The 20,596-nt window shown below is 32.6% G+C and overlaps 2 protein-coding genes across 6 annotated transcripts; both read right to left on the bottom strand.

Moving 5' to 3' along the window:
• Positions 1–286: 286 nt before the first annotated feature.
• Positions 287–9,224, bottom strand: LOC126713926 (uncharacterized). 3 transcript variants are annotated; one of them, XM_050413884.1, is made up of 9 exons: positions 8,811–9,216; positions 8,588–8,634; positions 8,263–8,365; positions 6,333–6,419; positions 5,426–5,509; positions 1,490–1,543; positions 941–1,021; positions 726–771; positions 287–609 (listed from the first exon to the last, which is right to left on the bottom strand). In XM_050413884.1, the coding sequence occupies exons 1-9, from the start codon at positions 9,108–9,110 to the stop codon at positions 542–544; spliced, it is 870 nt and encodes a 289-aa protein (XP_050269841.1). In that variant the 5' UTR covers positions 9,111–9,216; the 3' UTR covers positions 287–541. The 3 variants fall into 3 exon arrangements, 2 of the variants coding, with proteins under 2 accessions (XP_050269841.1, XP_050269842.1); XR_007651491.1 differs by having other exon boundaries at positions 496–609; positions 726–829; positions 8,811–9,223; XM_050413885.1 differs by lacking the exon at positions 5,426–5,509 and having other exon boundaries at positions 8,811–9,224.
• A 1,290-nt stretch (positions 9,225–10,514) lies between these two features.
• Positions 10,515–20,355, bottom strand: LOC126713923 (uncharacterized). 3 transcript variants are annotated; one of them, XM_050413881.1, is made up of 13 exons: positions 19,809–20,355; positions 18,425–18,522; positions 18,231–18,317; positions 17,974–18,142; positions 17,320–17,889; positions 16,626–16,768; positions 16,333–16,530; positions 16,148–16,238; positions 15,892–16,057; positions 15,147–15,257; positions 14,793–14,889; positions 11,454–11,562; positions 10,515–10,885 (listed from the first exon to the last, which is right to left on the bottom strand). In XM_050413881.1, the coding sequence occupies exons 1-12, from the start codon at positions 20,001–20,003 to the stop codon at positions 11,493–11,495; spliced, it is 1,995 nt and encodes a 664-aa protein (XP_050269838.1). In that variant the 5' UTR covers positions 20,004–20,355; the 3' UTR covers positions 10,515–10,885; positions 11,454–11,492. The 3 variants fall into 3 exon arrangements, with proteins under 3 accessions (XP_050269838.1, XP_050269837.1, XP_050269839.1); XM_050413880.1 differs by having other exon boundaries at positions 10,515–10,890; positions 19,809–20,354; XM_050413882.1 differs by having other exon boundaries at positions 10,515–10,890; positions 18,025–18,142; positions 19,809–20,354.
• Positions 20,356–20,596: the final 241 nt, after the last annotated feature.

The raw sequence follows: 20,596 nt of genomic DNA, 5'->3' as shown, positions 1-20,596 counted from the left end.
TCCCCAATAAAATGCCAAGCTACTTAAACTACCTCAGCCGGATCTTGTTATTACTCAGGGAAATGATCCCACCGACACTAATAGATACAATTCCATGTCCTTTTACCTCTTTCCTTATTTCCTTTGGCAACCCCTTTCCCTTGGCTACACTAGATTCATCCAAAAGACAAATCCAAATCACTTCACCCCTTTTTCACTTGAGTTAGGGGAGAGGAAAAATCTTTTACTAGGAATTTATGAGTCTAGTTGTACACATCTTAGTTTTATGAAACAATAGCACCCCATGTGAAACGTGTACATATATTTTTTACAATGCTCGCATTAGTAGAACGAATACGGCAATATCCACTTGCACTGTAAGTCATCCATCTTCCCAAATTCATTTACATATTTTTCTCTTATCAAAATCTTATCTTTGTTATGATAATGTTATTCAATCTGACTATTATACAAAATTTTACAAGAGACTTATGTCATGCAATGAATGAAGCCAAACCAGAGAGCAGAATTAGATTAAAACCAGCGTACACTTCTGACTTCACTAAGGAGATGCATTGGGGTTTGTGTTGGAAATAAGTCGGACTTCATATAGATTATCTTCACTCTTTACTGCACACAGAAGCATATAAGAATTCTTCAAAAGGTTTGCTATGTAATGCAGTGTGTGCTTTTCAAGCTTTTGAGATTTTCACTTAATTTAAAGCATTTGAACATAAAATAATTACCAACTTCAGCCGTGATCCCTGGTCCAAAGAATGAAGCAAATTTTTCCTACACCCATGATTGGCGATCAAAATCAGCATGCAGTGATATTCAACTGATCTAAGCCCTAAGGATTACAAACAGAACTACTAAGGGTCCAAAGCCTTGTCATTACACGATCTTCATGAAATATTTGAACCATACACAGAAAGTCTGAAAGGGTATAGCATTGTTTTACCTGTCTTTTTTCAAAATCTGACAACTTAAGAGCTTTGGCCTCAAACACCAGGACTAAACAGTATTTACCATCTTCTGTGACCTAAGACATGGTAGCAAGTGTATCAGAAAGTGGGTTATGCTCATGACATACAAATTCCAACAATGAAATGCCTATCTAAAAAGTACTAGTTTGGTAGATAAGGTCTCTGTCAAACAGTAAACAGTCTCAAGTATCAACATATGTATAATAATGGAAAAGTGATCATATAAGTATTAGGATTTAGGCAGGCTACTTGTAAAATATTGCAAAAGATATCATATTGGATGACCTCAGACAATAGAAGGTTCTACGTATCTACATATTTGCAAGATGCCAAAATATAGATGGGCAACCAAAATGGTCAAATATGCTTCTTTTGCACACAATAAGAAAACTCATATTGAAGTATGCGGGTTCCTAAACAGAAAAATTAAAGTTAATCACAAAAGAAGTAGCAACCAACATTGATTTGACAGAACAGTCATCAGTTATCCTTTAGAAAAGATAGATCAAGTCAGAAAAACGTACTTCTTCACGAATCAATTGTAAAACAGGAGCACTTCTCCGTGGTATTCCTCCACCCTACAAAGTATAGAAGACAAAACTGATGTTAAAGCATATGGGCAAGAGTATACACCAAGTAGAAAATCCATGACACCCACACACTTGAACCAACCCATGTCTAGCCTTGCATGCGTAGCCTGACCAATTTTTACATTCCCAGAAGAAAATAAAATAAATTACAACAAGTACAGAAGCACATCGAGCACACAAAAAAAATGTCCTTTTAAGTTAAGCTCCTGTTATGGTTTTTTTTCTCACTCACACTTCTTTGAAAATTTGATTCCCCTCCAGTACAAGAAACAATTTAATAAAAAAAAACGATGGTAAAGAAACAAAAGTTTGCAACAACTCAAATCAGAAGAACAAGTTGTTCTTTTCAGTAGGCACAAGAAACAATATAATAAAAACAATGGTGGTAAAGAAAACAAAAGGTTGCAAGTTGCAACAAATCACATCAGCAGAGTAAGTTGCGCTTTTCAATAGGCAACGGGCCTTTGTAGACACTGCCCCCCAAGGTTCGACATGATTAAAGCAGCAGCCAGATTCTGATTACAAATCAACATTTGAAGACATAGCACTATAGCAGTGGCCCCTCAAGACTGGACATATAATGCAACAGCTACACAACAAATCCTATCTCATTTTGGCCCCCCAATAATTACTCTTCAGATATTTATCCACGTTTGCATAAAATTATAATGCCTAAAAAGCACCAATACAGTACGCTAGGATGTATATTTCTTTCATCCGTAAAGAAAGTTTCTCAAACAAGATGAATATATATATGTGCACATACATGTTTTATATGTAAAACTACAGAGAATTCAATAAATTTTGTAAGAAAAGAAAAATAGTTCACCCATGATGAGTATTCTCACCAGTCAATAGAGCTATAAAGAGCTGGCAAGTACAATACAAATCAATGCAAAATTCTTAAACAAAAAAAAAAAAAAAAAATGGTCCAGTGCCCAAGAACTAATTTTCCATGATGCACAAAACAAACTACAAAGACAGATGTGGTCAAACTACAAATTTCTGGTTTAACAACTAATTGGTCAAATGGTTGAACCAATCATTGGTGTGAGAGAACCTTGAGGCTTACTGAAAACTGTGTCTACAAACTCATATGGTCTTATAACAATCTTAAATTATATACGGTAATGTTACATTTCTTATTATGTTGATATTTCTAAAGACTTTTTTTTTTTTGGCTCCAGATCCATTCAAGCAGCTTGTTCACATTTTCAATACAAAAACCATGAAAGTAACCAAACTAGATTGGGCAATAGTGCTTCCAATAATTAGAAATACAACTACTTAAATAAATTTTATAGATCCAGAACACAGAAGCATGATAGAAAATGAGCAAAAACATGCCATACAATTACTTCTTATTGTCAAGCATTATAAGGACTACAGTTGTAATATGACACTGGACTAGTTCCATGATTCTTTGACTTTCTTACAATTCCACCTGAATGCTATATATTATGCACCCATTTCTTGCTCATATTTGTGAAACTCCCAGCTGCTCCTATATCTAGTACAACAGATGGTAGCAAATGTCGATATTCTCAAGGGACTAATGATATAGCTCAACTTCACAATTCACAGTATGTAAAGAACTAATCAATCAATATCTATATATATATAGCTCAAGGGACTTCACAAGTGCATGAGGTCTTTGCTTTTATATATATATATATATATATATATACACACATATAAAAGCAGAGACCTCATGCGGAAGTGCATGAGGTCCTGCCATGTGGCGCTTTAATTTTGCATTTAGTCTTTTTTTACCTCTTTTTATTAAGTTTATTTTTTTACTGTTACCTAAAAGTTCACATTAACTTATTTTTACTATTATCTCATTAATCTCTCAATTGCCTAAGCTTACACCACACATGTCTCTCTTATTCATGTCTTTTAGCATACCCACCGTTTTAGTATTAAAAACAAAAAGAAAAAAAAAAAAGGGACTAATAGTAATAACTAATTAGATAAAGCCCTATGGAGAGATGGAGAGACAAAAATGTTATGGATTGTTAAATGAAATGAACTATTTCACTATTATCAAAATAAAAGACCTAAGATTGACAAGGCATTTGTAAGAGAGAGAAGGAGGAATCTAAGGGGCCGCTACCTCCATCATACTGGCCTGCCACCACCATCAAGCCGCTGAAACTCCTATGGGTAATTTTTTTTTTTTTTCTTTTTAAACTAGGGGCTTAAATATGATTTATGTTTGGGTAATTTGATTGGATAATTTTTGTTTTGGGTATATAAGTAGAGAGAGTATTTGGTGCGCAATGTAAAGCCATATTCTACCATGATTTTAAATCATCTATAAGACATACATACACACACACTTTCTCACACCGTGTCTTAATGTCGCATTATCGATGTGTGGAAGACGATGAGAGAGTTAGGTATACTTTTATTTCATGATATGCAATTGGTGAACACAAACACAAATGAATTGATTTTCATAGTTTTGTTACTCTTTTGCATTAATTTTTGGTTTCATGATTTTTTTTTTTTTTTATTAATCTTACCTTGAGAAGGCTACAAATGTGTAGTGAAGTTATTAAAATAACTTTTAATATCTCAAAATGGATATGTTTCTTTACTCTAATTTAGTTTACTTTTTCTTTATAATATATATACAACATTCTCCAAAATTGTCTTAAATAAAATATTACAAAATTATTTGTGCATCGCACAGACTGTTGGGCTTTTGTGGAGCCTAGTTGTATTTGATCCAGTTGACGACCTGACCCGACTTGAATAATGTTGCGTGGTTTTTAATGAGAAATTTTTTTAAGCTTAGTCCATGGACCAGAGGCTTGGGCCGACAGGCTCAAGCCGTAGTTTTTGGCCCGTTTTGTAGCCCATTGTGAATCCTGTGCGCAGGATGTAGAAAACGCAGCTTTGGTGATTAGGGTTTGGGGTTGTAGTTTTTTTTTAGAGAGAGAAAAAACTGTACTGCCGCACTTTGTATTTTTCCCTGATAATAGTAAAATCCCTACAATTCCGTGGACATAGGCAAATTGCCGAACCACGTAAATACTGTCTTGTACGTGTAATTATTTTTTCTTTTGGAGTGCGTTTTCTCTATTCTTTGTTTTCTCACAAGTTTGGAAATTTCGGGTCAATTCCCTACACAGACAACCTACTAGTTTATACCAAAAGGAAGCACTTATAAAAAAATAATAAAAAAAAATAAAATCACAGTATGAAGATGGATTACAAATACTGTTCAATATTTGTTGGATTTTCTTTCACAATGGCAGTTCTCCGTTTCTGGTCATGGTTTCTTTTCTTCAGATGTGACTCATTTAATTGTGAGTAGCTAAAATCCTTACTCAGAATTCTTATTTTCTCCCTCCACTATCATGTGTAGGAAAGTTGATTTGAAGTGCCAAGAGCTTTTACAGTTTTGATTTATAAAGAAGCCAATACAAATCACAATGTTTGCAGAAAGCTATTCAAACGCTTCATCAAAGGAAGAACCAGATAATTCTTTTCCTATAATTTTTCCCTATTATCATTTCTTACTGAAACATACTATATGAAGTTTTTCATCTTATCTAAAACTTTGTAGTCTCATTTTACAAAGATAAGCCAGTGAAAAGCAGGATTGACAACAACATTAAACTCTTTTGCTTTCTCTTTAAGGTTCAGGCAAGAACAAAGAGTAATATATGTATTATTTAAAGCTTGAAGAACACAGGACTACAGGAGAGAAAAATGGCCTCAGTAGTTTATCAATTCAGTCGACATTCGAGCAAGAAGTTTTATGCATCAGAATTTTTTTAAGAATAGTTGTAAACTTGACAGAATTATTCAGAAACACATTATGTATCATGTAGTATAACAGAATGTAGGATGACATACTTGACCATATTGGAAAATCCGTTTCAATGCTTCATCCAAATGCTGTTCATCCCCATAGCGATATCTTATAACATCATTCCTGACCTATTAAATATGCACACAAAAAAAGTCATGCCATACATAAAATTATTTGGATAGAGTCAATCAGATTTATGGCCCATTTTTTTATTTCTATTCGACATTAATATAAAATAATATTGTTATTAGTTGTTTGTCAATTCTAGTCCAAATCTCTATAGAACAGATTAGATTGTTGCTGGATTTTGAGACATTTAGATAGAGAATCATTACATCCAATTCAATTAAGATATTGTATGAAAATATGGTTTTTTCTATTCTCTTTTGAGATGAGAATACAACTGATCAGAACATACATTCCATCTAGTCAGACAGTGAATAGTCAGCACATGATCAAACATGTTTAATTATGAGACTTGAACAAAATTGGATAAGACTTAGTGGTGCTGTTCATTTAAAATTGAGTGCTCAAAGTCGATTTTGGGGTATTCAAAATGAGTACTTCCCATGATGACATATTTTAAGCTCCTAATATGTAAAACATTGTAATGAAGATCCCTTTCTTCCCATTCTTGTTTCAATCCCTTCAAAGTCAGCATTAGCACAACATGTGGAGGTCATAATTAAATAGAGAAATAAAAAAAAGGAAGCTTTCAAAACCCCCCCCCCCCCCCTCCCCAATCCCCAAGAAAAAAAAAATCAAAACAATGGTGTTATGCAACATACAAAAAGAACCAGCAAGATAAGCTTTTAATTGATCTTAAATGTTCATGACATTATTCGATTCTAAACTAAAATAACAGTTACCAACTATGAAAGAATATTTTGAGGACCACTATTTGCTAAGATTCTGCATAAGCTAAGAAGTGAGTTGATCAATTTAAAGTACCTGTTTAAGAATTGGAGTGGCACATGTTTCTCTCAACTTTTGAGCTTCCGAATAAGTCAAGCATGGCACTGGTTTGAGTTCCGCATACTGCAAAATGGTCAAAAGGCTATTTTATGATGCAAAAGAAAGACATTGTAGAAATTTTAACAAATAAGACATGATCATAATGTCATTCCAAAAAGAAATTCCAACATAACCACAAGAAGTTTTCCTATTCATTTTTCTTTGGGAGATATGAAGTGTAAACCATACAATGAAGGTAAATTCAAGTGGGAACATTAGAATATGCAACATAAGTAAGTAGTTAAATAACTTCAACACAGTGTTGATAAAAGCGCAAGTTGCACTTAAGTGCAAAGGCCTCCTAGAGCCTAGGCACAAAGAGCAAGTGAACACCTGATTGAAGTGAGTCACACATTTTTAAAAATATAATGTAATAAATTTGAAAATAATTATTAATGAGCAATACAACAATAAATGATCAAATAATTATATAAGTTGAAATATAAAAATTTATATCATTCTCTTAATCATTTATTCATGTAATGAGTATTAATCAATATAAGTCTAAGCGCACAGTTCATTATATGTTCAACATCAACTACTAAAGTAACTAAACAATTATCACAAATGAATTAAATCGTACTTTCTTTTTTTTCATGAATGAACTAGGAGTTTCAAAACGTAGCAGTTTTGGTACCAAACAGAAAATTCAAGGGAATATGTGTAAAGGTGGAGGTGGGTGGGCTTAAGTGTATGGTAGCATACATGAAATTGACTTTCATATACGAAATCATTACTTCATTTCAATAGTATTAAGATCAGATGTATAATTCATATTTGGTTCATTTTAAAAAATCTTAAAGCACGCTTTCAGCTTAATGGAAAAGCTCCCAAAACTGCACTCGCTTTAGAGGCAAAAAGCACTGGGGCTTTCATGTGCTTTTACCAACACTGCTTCAACGGCAGCAGGTTCTTCTTCCTTTTTGTTTTCCCTTCACACGCCAATCTACAACCAATTTTAGCATCTCCTATAAATGTTAATTCATTTGAATGAAAATTTCAACAAAAATTTAGGAATCCAAAGTGGCATTTTGATTTTACGGGAAGTACACCAAGAAGTAAAATTAAATCAATCCCCTACATTAAAATACACTAAAGTCAGACCTAAATATGTTTCAATTCACATTGTAAAAAACAAGCAAAAAAGTAAAATAGCAAGCACCACAACAGACAACAATTAGCGTAGTTAGGCAAAGTCTATGCCTAAATCCACAATCAACAATATGGATTACAACCTCGCTCACAAAGTCTCACTAACTCTCCCAAAAAAACTAATTCTAAATCCCAAAACACCCAAAAAATTCCCTCATGCTAACACACTAGAGAAAGCTTATTCTTTACTCTTTCACAAGACAAAGATTAGCCTTTAACTCTTTCTCAAGACAAAGCTCCGCTTCTAACTCTCTCTCACACACACAACAAATCTACACCACCACTCTATTTATAGGGACTGTCACACCTCCTTACTTATTTTCTTTTCAATGCGGAACAGTCACTTTTAATAGGATTAGTGTATCTCATTTTTATTCTTCTAGCTGATGTGTGATTCCAAAACCAATAAAGAAATCTCTAAACTTCTCCTATAATGGGCTGGACTTAACACATGTAGACAACACAACGATAGAGAACACAAGACAATATCACCAAGACATGGAAATACATGACCAAATCATCACTTCAGTTCAATGCTAATACAACAATGACTTAAGCCTTAGTGGTAGGTCGACAGTTCAATGCTAATACAAACTGAAATAAAAGAACGCAACTGATGCGCCACATTAAGTCTTACAACATTATTTGAAACGTTAGAGTAAGCAATGACAAATGCCAATCATAAAAATCCCCATTTACACACAAAAGTATTTACCTTGAGAGCCATTCCAATGATTGCGAGAGGGAAGCCATATGTTAGCATTATTGCTGACCATTCAGATCCTGGGAGGATATTAAAATAGGCCCCAAAACCATACCTATAGATTCCCAACCAACCAATATATAAAATTAGAGCAATCCAATATATACCAGAAAGTTTTGTATATATAAGGACAGAGACAAGTTATATATCTCGTGTAACTATTTATTAATGTTACAGCACCCAATAACTTTTAATTAGATTAATATATATAAATATATATATATATATAATATTATATAATAAAAAAAGGAGCATTTAGTTGAGATTAAATACTCACGACAAGAGTGAAACCCCAACACCTAGGCCAATAACACCAAATGAAACCTGCAAAAAAAAAAAAAAAAAAAAAAAACACAACTTTCTTAATTTTCCAAGATTATAAAGAAATTACTATAATTTCATATAAAGTAATGATTGTATTAGAATATACAATATTATCAAAATTTCTAAATAAGCGCGAAAAATAAAATGGAAAAAAGGGGGGCAGGTGGGAAAGGTACCTTAGCGAGGGAGAATTCCTCGTCGGAGACGATGGTTTTATCGGCGGAAGTGGTGGAGGAGGAGAGCGAGGCAGGCTGAGTTGACTCGGCGGCTTTGGCTTTGAGGACGAAACGGTGCGTTTTGGGAGGAATGGGTTTGAAGAAAGTGATGATGATGGGAGGTCTGGATCGTGTGAGGTTGGGTGTAGGATTAGGAATAGGTGGTGAGAAAGAGAGGCGGTTGCAGAGAGTGAAGTGGTGGTTGTGAGAGCAGAGGACAGTGTCTCCTCCTCCTCTAGCTAAAGCTGATATTGCTTTCATCTTTGTCTATAACTGTGTCTCAGACTCACAGAGAGAAACAGTGTTTCTTTTTTAAGAAGAAGAAGAGGATGGATACAGTTTTTGAGGACTACAGTAAAATCAGTTTGCGCTTCTCTCAACCGCCAAATTTCTGGTGACGTGTCCTCATATTTTCTCCACCATTTTAATATCCTTAATCCTTACTAGAGGGAAAGATTTAAATCATATTCTATTTTTAATAAATTTTATAATTTTCAAAAATATGGAGGGAGACACTTCCTAACTAAGCCCATTACTCTGTTATTAAAGAGAGGGTACACTTCCTTACTTGTTAGATATATGAGATTAAAATAAAATCTAACCCATGTTTTACAAACCAATCAGTATTAAAGTTGCTTTGCTGTAGAATTCCTATAATTCTAGCCAGGTGAGTGTTTTCATTTGTCATTTTTGTTAACATTTAAACAAATATTAATCTTCTTTCTTTTTTTTCTTTTTTTTTTTTTAGGAAAACAAATATTAATCTTCTAATTATTCATAATATGACAAAATTTATACTTTCATTTAGTAACAAGTCATGAAGATTTTTTATTATTATTATTTTTTTATGGATACAAAATAGATATTCTACTCTAGCCTAATCTAAGTGTATATATGTAAAACTTTCTCTTAAAGACGTCCATGGTATAGTTAAATTGCTAAAGATTTTGACACAACTTTCATACCCGCTTTGGTGTAAATCCTTTTTAAAATATTTAATTAAAAAAAAATAATAAAAACTTAGTATGTGAAGAATAAAATTCTTAATTACTTTTTTTTTTCTTCAAATACTTCAAAATAAAATTTCAAACGAAAAGAATTGGCAAAATGATATAACCAAGTTGTTACCAAATATTTTTAAATAGCTCAATTTAAAGATATTTTAGATCTAGTTTTTAAATTATTTCTAAAAATAAAAAAAGATATAATAATAATTAAATAAAAAATTTTAAGACTTGCTTTTAAATTTTACTAGCTTTAAATTTTTAACAAACAAGCATTAACAATAACATTACCAACCATTTGTTAATTTGAAACTTAATATTAAAGGAAAAAAAAAAGTACTCTATTTACAACATTTTACAATATTTTCACAACAAATCATAAGTGTTAAATCATTATTAGTTTTAATTTAAATCTACAATTTAAATTACTTTTTTGCCCACCCATAACAACCTACCATTTCAAATTTGTTGTAAAAATATTACAAAATTGCCAAATTTCTTATAACTCAACTAATACCTCCTAAATCCAAGGTTCAAATCTCTCCTTCGGCCCTCCTCTATTGTAACTTTCAAATTCTCCACACAAAAAAGGCCAAAGAAATTTTTTTTATAAGTAGTTAAAGGGAAGAGGAGAAATTACATAAAGAATCACAAAGATGCCTTTACAACTAAACCCCCAAAGAAAACTTCTATTAACATGCAATAATTTGCTTGTTTGACAAAAGATTTATCAAACCAACTTCAATATTGACGATACATCAGATTTCTAGAAATAGTTTAGGACAATCAGTACTTCAGTAGAAAGCACTATTGTCATACAAATAAAAAAAGAAATCTAGTTTTTACTAGTAGATACATTGGAATACAGTACAACCAGATGTAACACATGTTAGCAAATCATCCTCTAAACCCTGCAACTTAATATTAACGTAATCCCCTTCCCTTTACATTTACACGTCTTCAAAAAATGAAAGCAAAAGAATTCATTCAAAGTACAGTAGAAATCAAATCCCGCACTTTCTTCTTTGCTACCTGCTCTATAGAAAAGGAGAAAAAATGGTTAGTGTTCAGAGATATAAAAGGTACTGTAGGTACTAAAGCATTCCCTGTTAACATGTCCTAGAAAAACTCTAGAACAAACAGAAGCCAATTTATAGTTCTAATTCATTTTCCTTAATGCTACATATTTTCTCAAACTTGGAACTAAAAAGCTGGCTCTGGCAGTCTGGCTGGCAATAAAAATACACTGAAGCTCACATTTGGATGATCCAAATTCTCAGGCTGTAAAAAACGTAGGCATCCAATTGGCTTCAAGAATCAAGACCCAATAAAAAGGAATTCTTAAAATTTGATTGAAATATATAACTTGAAGAGTGTTATTACTTGTCCTATTCTCTAAGGGCCATATTCAGCATAGGGTTTTCCAACCCATTTATACAAGGTCCACCATCATGTAAGTTCTGTAACTCAAAAGGCCTTGCTTGCATCAAACCAATCAAATTTAACTTTGAACCTTTATATCATAATTTAACAAAACCTTCTTGCAACCAAGCACCTAAAGTATAACATCACAACAGTGAGAAGGTTTATGTCATGTTACCTCAATTCTAATGGTAATGTGTTTGCAAAATATCCAAGATTAGATGTTTGCTACATTACTTCCCCTTGGAACAGTGTGAGCAACATTTTGATTCCTTTCCCTTTTGACCCTGCAAGCAAGGCACAAGAGACATTAAAATGACGAAACACATAAATAACCAAACAAGAACAGTACCATAAATCACAAATAAAGAAAGGAAAAAAAAAAAAAAAAAAAGATGCATGTAGATACTTTTGCTTCATACAAAAAGGTACTTTCGATCTGTTTTTTTATAATTACAAACCCGTAGACCCACACAAACATCAACAGTAGATACTTTTATTAAACTTGTAATTGATACTAGGACCTAGAAACCACTTAAGTAGGACCAACGCTATGTAATGACCCTTTCATACTATGACAGAGGAATTCAAAAGCTCCAGCACAACATTTCAGCTAGAATTTACCCTCTTTATAAAATAAAAAATAACCCTGATGCAGATAGGTAGGTAAGCCATTGCATAAAAGACATTGACTGTAATTGATTGATCCCAATGATTTTAGATCCAAATATCCAAATCCATAGTTTCATTTTATGATCTGCTTATGTACCAAGCTCTATCACATAAACCAGTCTCAAACCCATTTTCATAATAGTTTTTTTTTTTTTTGACAGGGAACCTCACCAAGGCAAGGCCCTTGGACCCACTACTAAAGAGTAAACCATGGGTATACAATCCCACCCATCCTAACCATGTATCAAGTAATCCAAGAAAACTCTTAATAGGGATCAAACTCAAGATGTCTGGGTCTACTCCTGTTTTCATAATAGAATTAGTTTTGCCTAAATACCTTAAACCTTTTACTTGAACACAATAAAATGATTGGTAAGGGCAGTGAGGATCATATGTTGCCTTTTTCACATCCATCTAAGTTCTTCTACATATGGTGTGAGCCTATGGCTTAAAATTCCATTCGTTAGCATGATGGTAAGAAAAAATAACAGTAATTATGTTTTCTTGGAATTAAAATAAAAAAACTTGTCTTCCTGTAAATTTTGCAGGAGATATTTTATGTACAGTAAACAAAAAAGAACCTACAATCTTGCACTCTTCCTCTGACAAGCAATATTCATGCTTTGCAACTCATTGCATCAGACCCGGATGCAATGAAAAGTAAGCAAAGATTAGCTAAGGCATTCCTTATAAGCAATGCACTGCATTGGAATTTTGGGTGTAATGAGAAATGAGCAAGAGTTCTCAAACTATTATGATCCAGTGCAAGTAAAGTTACTCTCGGAAGATGAAATTCATATGGGCACCTAGAATATATGATCTACAAGAAAACTATTGGAATTAATGGATACAATAATTAGGAGGAGAGTAAACAAAATCTACCAAGACACTAAGTGAGTAAATGACAAAACTAGAGAAACCAAATATACTTGATACACATTATAGCGAACAAAAAAATACAAAGATGAAAATAGGGTAGAGATAATCATAAATAAAAGTCTTAAAAAAGGAATTTGATATTTGGACAGTTGATAGAATTTTGATAATAAATCTCGTTTTAGTAGAAGAAACAGTTAACATAGTACATACACTCCTAAAATAGGGTTGGAAGAATGCATTAAACAAGATTTTTGGGAAGACGTAGATACATTGATTCAAGGGGTAACATACAGGAAAAAGATTTTGATTGAAGGAGACCTAAATTGGTCATGTTGGAAAAGAGTGAAAGTTTTGAAAGAGCTCATGAAGGCCAAGGGTATGCAATAAGGAATGAATTAAGAGATGCTATTCTAGACTTGCAACAACATAAAAATTTGATAGTAATGAACACTTGGTTCAAGAAAATAAATTCACACTTAATTATATTCAAAAGTGAGACAAACAGTAATCAAATAAATTTTAGTATTACCTAAAATTTTTAATAGTAAATATAAAAAATAATAATAACAATAAAAAAATAATATAAGGTAAATACCAAGAGAGAACATAACCATCGACATAGGTTGGTGACACTAGTAATTTGTATTAGAAGGTGGAAAAGAAGAGATATAAAACAAAGAAACCCAAGAATTAAGAGATGAGTTTGAAGGGAGAAAGACAAGTTATGTCTAAAGATAAACGAAAATGTTGATAAGATTAAAATGAAATAATTAGTTTTATTTTAAAAGAGTGGATAGGAAATTTTGGGAGAATCTAAAAGATGTGAACAATTAACTAGGAAGACTTAATGGTGGAATAAGGAGGTTCAATCAACAGCTAGATTAAATAAAGTTATAAAAGCCTACCCAGATGTAAAGACAAAACCACTTAAGAAATTATAAAATAGTGAATAGGGAAATAAATATGGTTATCAAGAGGCTAGATTTAAGACTTACGATGAATTAGATAGCAAGGAAAAAAAAACTAATATTTATAAATTTGTTATAACAAGGGAAATGAAAGCGAATTACTTAAATTGAGTCAAGTGCATTAAAGATATAGATCAAAGAGTGCTAGTAAAAAGATGAAAAAGGTTCTCCAGACTAGTTTGGCTGATTATGATTAAAAAAGATGATGAAATGCTAGAGAAATTCCTGCTGGTAGCGTGGGTAATTTGGACTTCTTGGAATAAGCTAATTTTTTAGAACCTAAAAGGACATCCTAGACATCTGGCCTGATCTGCTATTGACTAATATAGAGAATACAAGGAACACACCATAGTGCAGTCCAGGTCTCAAACTTTCTTGATGCAAGAGCATAGCCAGAAATTATTTCAATATTTTATTTTGGATTTTCATTGGATAATTTTATACTTTAAGTTTTTATTTGTGTAGTTCGAGTTGTGATAGGGATTAGTTGTTCTTGGCAAATTGATGCAGACAGCCTAGGCTTCACCACCTAAAACAGGGTTGCGAAGCCTAAGGGTTGTTTGAAATCATCACCAAACATAAAAGCATTTTGGAAAACCCTATCCACAAATCTTATTAGCCACTTCAATATGCTACCAATTCTCTAAAAGCTTCCTACAGTTGAGACTTAATGAATAAGAGTTTCACAGCTGCATATAGTTGATGAATTGTGAAATGAAAGGTGACACCTGCTAAAACAAAAGGTGAGTAAAGCGCTTTGATCAAAATGAATTAATTTTTGTTAAGCTAAAAATGAATTGTTGTTTCAACTAAAGAGTTATGTTGCAGGATTTCCAGTTACTAATTCCTTCCTTTTGTTGATGAATTTGATTCATAAATACCTTCTGAATTCAGGTGATAGAGATAGAATGAACTGAAATCCTCAAATAGAGTTTTGATAAAACAAAAGGTTCAACCATTGAAACAATTCATTGGTACTAGAAATGAAAAATGCACACCTTGAGAAAGAAATGTATTTCTCAATTGCTTGTTTCTGTTCAGCACCATACACAAACCATTTTTCATCAGATGCAACTGCATCCCAGGTCCCCATATCTGAACAACGAAACATGATAATTCTTAGATAATGTGCATTGTATAATTATCATTGCCAATTGCAAGGTCATATAATAGTCTGTACATCAATGTCATAGTACATAGTCTCAGATGGTTCTGATTTTCTCTGTCCATATATGTTTGGGTTTTGACATAGTTCTTCAATAATAAACACCCCCAATTTTGTTGTGAATATACATATTTTTTTAATTGGATCCTCTATAAATTATATTAAAACTTTTGAAATCAAAACAAACCTTGAAGTAAAATAACATCTTCACCAGTATAGCCTTTCAATTTCCAAAATGCACGACCATCAACATCCAAAAAGATAGCCTCTGTTCTAATAGCATCAGATTTTTGCTTGCCTAGAATATACATATACACACAAATATATAAGAAAGAGGTCCACACAACTCAATAATTACTAAAGCAATATCCAAACCAACATAATTGAAAATAAGATAGATAGATTTCAGGTTAAATTTTCTGAGTCCACTTGTGTGTTGGCTTCATGTTTCATACAAGTACATTATATGGCCATAAACTATACTGCCAGCAACTTCCTTAAACTGGAGGTTCAAAAAATGATTTCCTAATCTTTAGTACTCTGCCTCTACTTTTCTCGAGGAAAAACATCAAAATTCATGCCTACTTTTCAAATATCTCATGCCAAAGAAAATTTTGTATTAGCCATTCACTTGTCTTTTCTTTTCTTTATATTTATTGACTTGAAAACTGTCAAAAATTATTTTAGTACCAAAATTTAAATTAAACAATTAGATTCTCAACTAACAAACTATTAGAAAGATGCACATTTTCAACACAGCAAACCTGTGGATATACATTGAAAAGTACCATCTCTAGATTTTAAAGCATTGAATCTCCATAGGTAAAATGACTCCCTGCTAATATTTGTATTTAGAAACTGGGGGGGAGAAAAAGAAGAAAAAGTATCTAGCAGAGCTTAATATTAAGCTCAAAAATTTTAAAACAACTTACTCTTAGATACCATGCCCATTGCATCAAGCCTCTCAGCATGAGCCTGAGCTGCCTCACTTTTTATTTGTGAAACAATAGCATCATGCTCTGCAATTGAAAGAGCACCACTTTTTGCTATAATTGCTTTGGCCACCTCATCCTGCAACTTCTTCTTTAGATGTTTCTCCTACATAAAAATATCAGTTTCAAATTAGAAATGACCTAGAGAACATAATTTGTAGCTCTAAAAGACGCATTGCCTTATCAATTTTCTTACCTTATCCTTTGCTGCAAGAAGCTTTTCTTTTGCTTCCTTCCCTTTTCCAACAACTTTTGAATTTTGATCATCAATCCAACTCCTCAATTTTCTAGTATTAAATTAAATAAATAATAAGTTATACTCTAAAAATATTGAAAAAAGTGATTAAAAATATAATTTTCCATTAAATAAATTTTGCTTACACAGTGCCTAGAGCCTCATCACAAAGAAAATTTAAGATTCTAAGTTTCATAGAGAAATCTAGCTTGTCATATTCATCAGCACCTCCATTGAAACTATCTGAGAGCAACTCATTCAATACAGATGGCGATTCAGAGATGAATTTCCCTAGAGCTTGGCACCATGACTCTCTTCCATTCGTTGGACTTGATAAAAGAGGCCTAAACAGAAAACCCTCATCAATAATCAACTAATTCCTCAAAATTGCTTAAAGGGGAAAGAAAAAGCTTTATACATAATAGAGCAAAATTCATACTCTTCTCCCACATCTTTTTGTATCAAAGATAAGAGCTGGATATGAAATTGAACATTCATTGAATATTGTGATCGCCTTCCACGTCGTCCATATCTTAATTCCCGAAGTAAAGATTCAGCTTGTCCTTTTCTCACATCAATAACCTATTAACAAAAAAGCAGAGAAAGTGTAATATAAGATTTTTTTTTTTTTTTGGTTGCAAATGAGTTACTCAAAGAACACCTCACCCACCCTAAAAACAATGTGAAGAGTGAAACCATATGTTCAAAACAGAAGCATTAAAACATGTGCTTGTAAGATTGGACAAACAATACAAAGAAATCAAACTCCAACCTACCAGAGACATTCATTTTAGGGTGTGGAAGCAGGTAGAAGAGGAATCTTATTAGGATATCTTTGCACCTGAACATATCCCATTAAATAAATTGACATTAAGATGGAAATTTGTAATAACCATGAACAACAGGATGACTCAAATTTGGAAGGATGTTCATAACTTACAATCACTAACAATCTACGCTAAATTTTTCAAGTGCGTGCATAACTTACAATTACTAATAATCAATGCTAAATTTTTCAAGTGCTCACAATTAATAATGGTCCCACATTCACAAGCAAAGATACCACATTATTTTATAAGATTCAAGGATTTGCATTTCAGTCTAATGTTTTAAAAAAGACAAGTTTAACTTACCTTTCCAAAAGAAGCACAAAATTCTAAAAATTGCAATGCATGTCCAACATCTTCTGGAGGTAAATCAATGTCAGCTACAGTCATTAAGCTGGCACCTTGAGGCAAAGGAATATCGACTTCATATTCTTTGTTCTCAAGAATTATGGTACAATTATCAACTTCACATGACACAGGGGCTTTCTTGGGATTAACCCTGGCATTCTCATTCCCCACAGCACTTGAAGCTCCTCCATCTTTCTGAGTTCTACCATCCTTCTCTTCTTTTTTATCCTTTGAAACACGTATCTTGGAATTATTTTTCTTAGAGATGACACCATTGTCCTTTCCATTTGTTTTAGCTTCTTTTTTAGAGACCTCCGAAACTTTTGGCTTTTTTGGGCTAATTTTCTTTGGGTGAGCATCATCATTAATGCTGCCATTAGATATTTCCTTCAATTCCTCCCGCTTTGTTTTCTTTGACTTCTTTTCAACAGTGTTTGGTGTTGATATCTGAGAATTCAAGTTAGCATCAGTCTTTGCATCAAAAGAATTTTCCTTACCCTGTATCTTTGGTGAAATGGCTTCAGGTTCCTGCAGAGGAAAACAAACCTCATCAGATAAACACACCAAAAACTAAAATGCTGCTGCAAGGCACAAAGAAAAACACTAAGAAACCTTGTTTGAAGCAACAGGCTTTTTTGGTGAAACACCAATGTTTTCAACAACCTTCTGATGAACCAAATTGTCAGAATCTTTGTTATTCAGCATCTCTGAAACAGATGAATATCCCGTTTTCCTGGCTGTTATGACTAGCTGACCAGTGGGTTTGTGACCTCTTCTCTTCCTAGAAAAACAAATGTCTATCAGAATTAACTAAATACTAACAATAACAAAATATAATAACCTATGAGCACATATCATGGAACACTTACATGCAGACACTGCAATTGCAAATTCCTCTGCACTTGGGACATTTCCAGTCACCCAACATTGCCACATCTTCTGCTTTCTCTCCATATCTAAGTAACATGAACCCAAATGGATTGACCAAAGGCATACACAAAAACCCCAGCATGAATTATAACACAAAATCAAATTTTAGCAGAAGTTAATTACAAAATCTAACCTGTTCAGAAGGCATTTGTGACAGAAATTTATGGTACAAAGCTTGTTCAAGTTCATGTTCTTACATGGCGCTGCAAAGTCCCTTGTTTTTTGACGACACTTCAACATTATACCCAAAACATAAAAAATAATCAGTAAAATTGACCCCAAACAATTCAACAACTTAAATTGTCATTAGCATAGATAAATGATTATTGAAAACTGACCACAGATAAAATTCAGAAACCTAGGCTTTGCATTGTGGTTCCTTTACAAGGAAATAAATTTAATAACCAACAAATTGTCTTAGTCCCAAACTAGGACTTTTTCCAAACACTACCAAACAAAGGTTCAGGAATTTTTATTTTCTTTCACTTTCCCACATTTTCTCACCTACCAAACATAACAAAAAGGGAAAATTCAGCAATTAATGATGTAAATGTTGCCATGCATTTAATACTTAAACAAAAATTTATTATGAACATGGTTTTAAACTAGATTAGATCAGTCAGTCAAATCAAGTAAAATACGAATGTACAAAACTACAAATTTAATCAAATATTTAAACTTACAAGAAAATATCAACTTGATCTTTATAATAAATGGGGAAAAAAAAATCATTTTATCATTAATGAATATATATATATATATATATATATATATATATATCTTAACATTCTTAACAAAAATGGAAAATTCAGCAATTATGATTTCTTTCCCTTACATCACAAACAAAGGGAAATTTTTTATAAAAAAAAAAAAAAAAAAAAAAAAAAAAAAAAAAAACCCAAGATTCAGAACTTCACTTTCCATTAGTTTCCCACATTTTTCTTGCCAACCAAACAGAGCCAAAACAGAAATTTGAAGTTCCCAGTGCAATTATGTCCCATACAATTACCAAGTCAATGTTACAACTTACAAGGCCAAGTAAATCTATTGGTTCCAAATCCTACGCACTTTTTCCAAACAATACCAAACTACGAATCAGAAATTTTACTTACTTTCAAGACAAAAATAAGTTCCCAAATTACAATAGGGAAATTGAGGCCAATAAGCTTCGCAAATCAACAAGGCTTAGTTCAATAACACGTTTTCTCCCCTTTGAATTGTGTGTATGAGAGCTAATATGATTCAGAACTATGCTTTCTTTTTTACCACATTTTCCCTTCAACCAAACAATACAGAAGCAAGAATCCGAAATCCAAACAAACACACGCAATCATTTTCACACATTTTTCAGGTTAAAATTTATATATTAGAATAAAAGGCAAATAAAAATTCAATAGCAAATAAAAAAAAAACCCGCCAATGAGTTTCAGAATTTAAACTTAAAAGTATACTTTCTCTCACTTTCCCACATTTTCTCGTGAACCAAACAGTAAAAAAAAAAAAGAAGGAAAAAAAACCTGGTGACAGGTCTTCCCGTTCTCGGAATCGTAGATCCGATTCCCTTTAACGCGAACTCCGGGGCACGAAGTCCGCTTCGCTTTGGAAATCTCACTGGCGTCGACTACTTCGTTTTCATTTTCATTCTCAACTACTTCTACTACATGCCTCCTCTTCCTTGCAGAGACTACTTTGCTTTCAGAAGCAACGGCCATATTTTCTTCTTTCCTCTTTTTTCACTTTGAGTAAAATGTTTTCAGTGATTTCAAAAAACACAGAGAAAACAGAGATGATATTTATTGATAAGTAATGTGTTTCTGAGTTTGGATTGTCTTTTCTATCTTCTTCTTCTTTTTTTCTATAAAATAAGAGCTCAGTGTGGTTTTGAGTTTTGACGATGTTTTTTGAATTTCGTTTCGTTTCCCTCCTCTTTTTGTGTTTTTATTATTGTTGGAGTGGCGGGAGAAATTAAACACAATTGAATGGAATTGGAAATGAATTGAAGATCTAGCGGGGGGAAGTGAATTCCCGGGATTTGGAAATTTTTGAGAGTATTGGTTGGAGGGCGCCAATTGGTTTTAGGGTTTAGAGTGGGCCTCAAAATGTGAAATTGAGCCACGCTTGTCTCCCTCTTTTTGATAACCAAGGGTCTCTTCACTAAATCAATTTAAATATATGTTTTCAATTTTTAAAAAACATTACATAAATTTTCATACATTTTTTTATCTATATGTATTTCTAAAAAAATTAAAAACTGTCATTTAAACATACGTATCAAACAACTCCAAATTTTATAACTTTTATGTGA

Source organism: Quercus robur, chromosome 2 (assembly GCF_932294415.1).
Source record: "Quercus robur chromosome 2, dhQueRobu3.1, whole genome shotgun sequence".
In the NCBI taxonomy this organism is placed as follows: domain Eukaryota; kingdom Viridiplantae; phylum Streptophyta; class Magnoliopsida; order Fagales; family Fagaceae; genus Quercus; species Quercus robur.
The sequence above is the reverse complement of the archived record's forward strand: the minus strand, read 5'-3'. Positions and strand labels throughout refer to the sequence as shown.

Coding starts and splice junctions, on each gene's coding strand:
- LOC126713926 (XM_050413884.1), bottom strand. CDS start 9,110: ATGAAAGCAATATCAGCTTTAGCTAGAGGAGGAGGAGACACTGTCCTC. Junction 8,635..8,810: donor AGGAATTCTCCCTCGCTAAG/GTACCTTTCCCA, acceptor TTTTTTTTGCAG/GTTTCATTTGGTGTTATTGG. Junction 1,544..5,425: donor GGATTTTCCAATATGGTCAA/GTATGTCATCCT, acceptor TATACTTTGTAG/GGTGGAGGAATACCACGGAG.
- LOC126713923 (XM_050413881.1), bottom strand. CDS start 20,003: ATGGCCGTTGCTTCTGAAAGCAAAGTAGTCTCTGCAAGGAAGAGGAGG. Junction 18,143..18,230: donor TGCAATTGCAGTGTCTGCAT/GTAAGTGTTCCA, acceptor TTGTTTTTCTAG/GAAGAGAAGAGGTCACAAAC. Junction 14,890..15,146: donor AGATGTTATTTTACTTCAAG/GTTTGTTTTGAT, acceptor TTCGTTGTTCAG/ATATGGGGACCTGGGATGCA.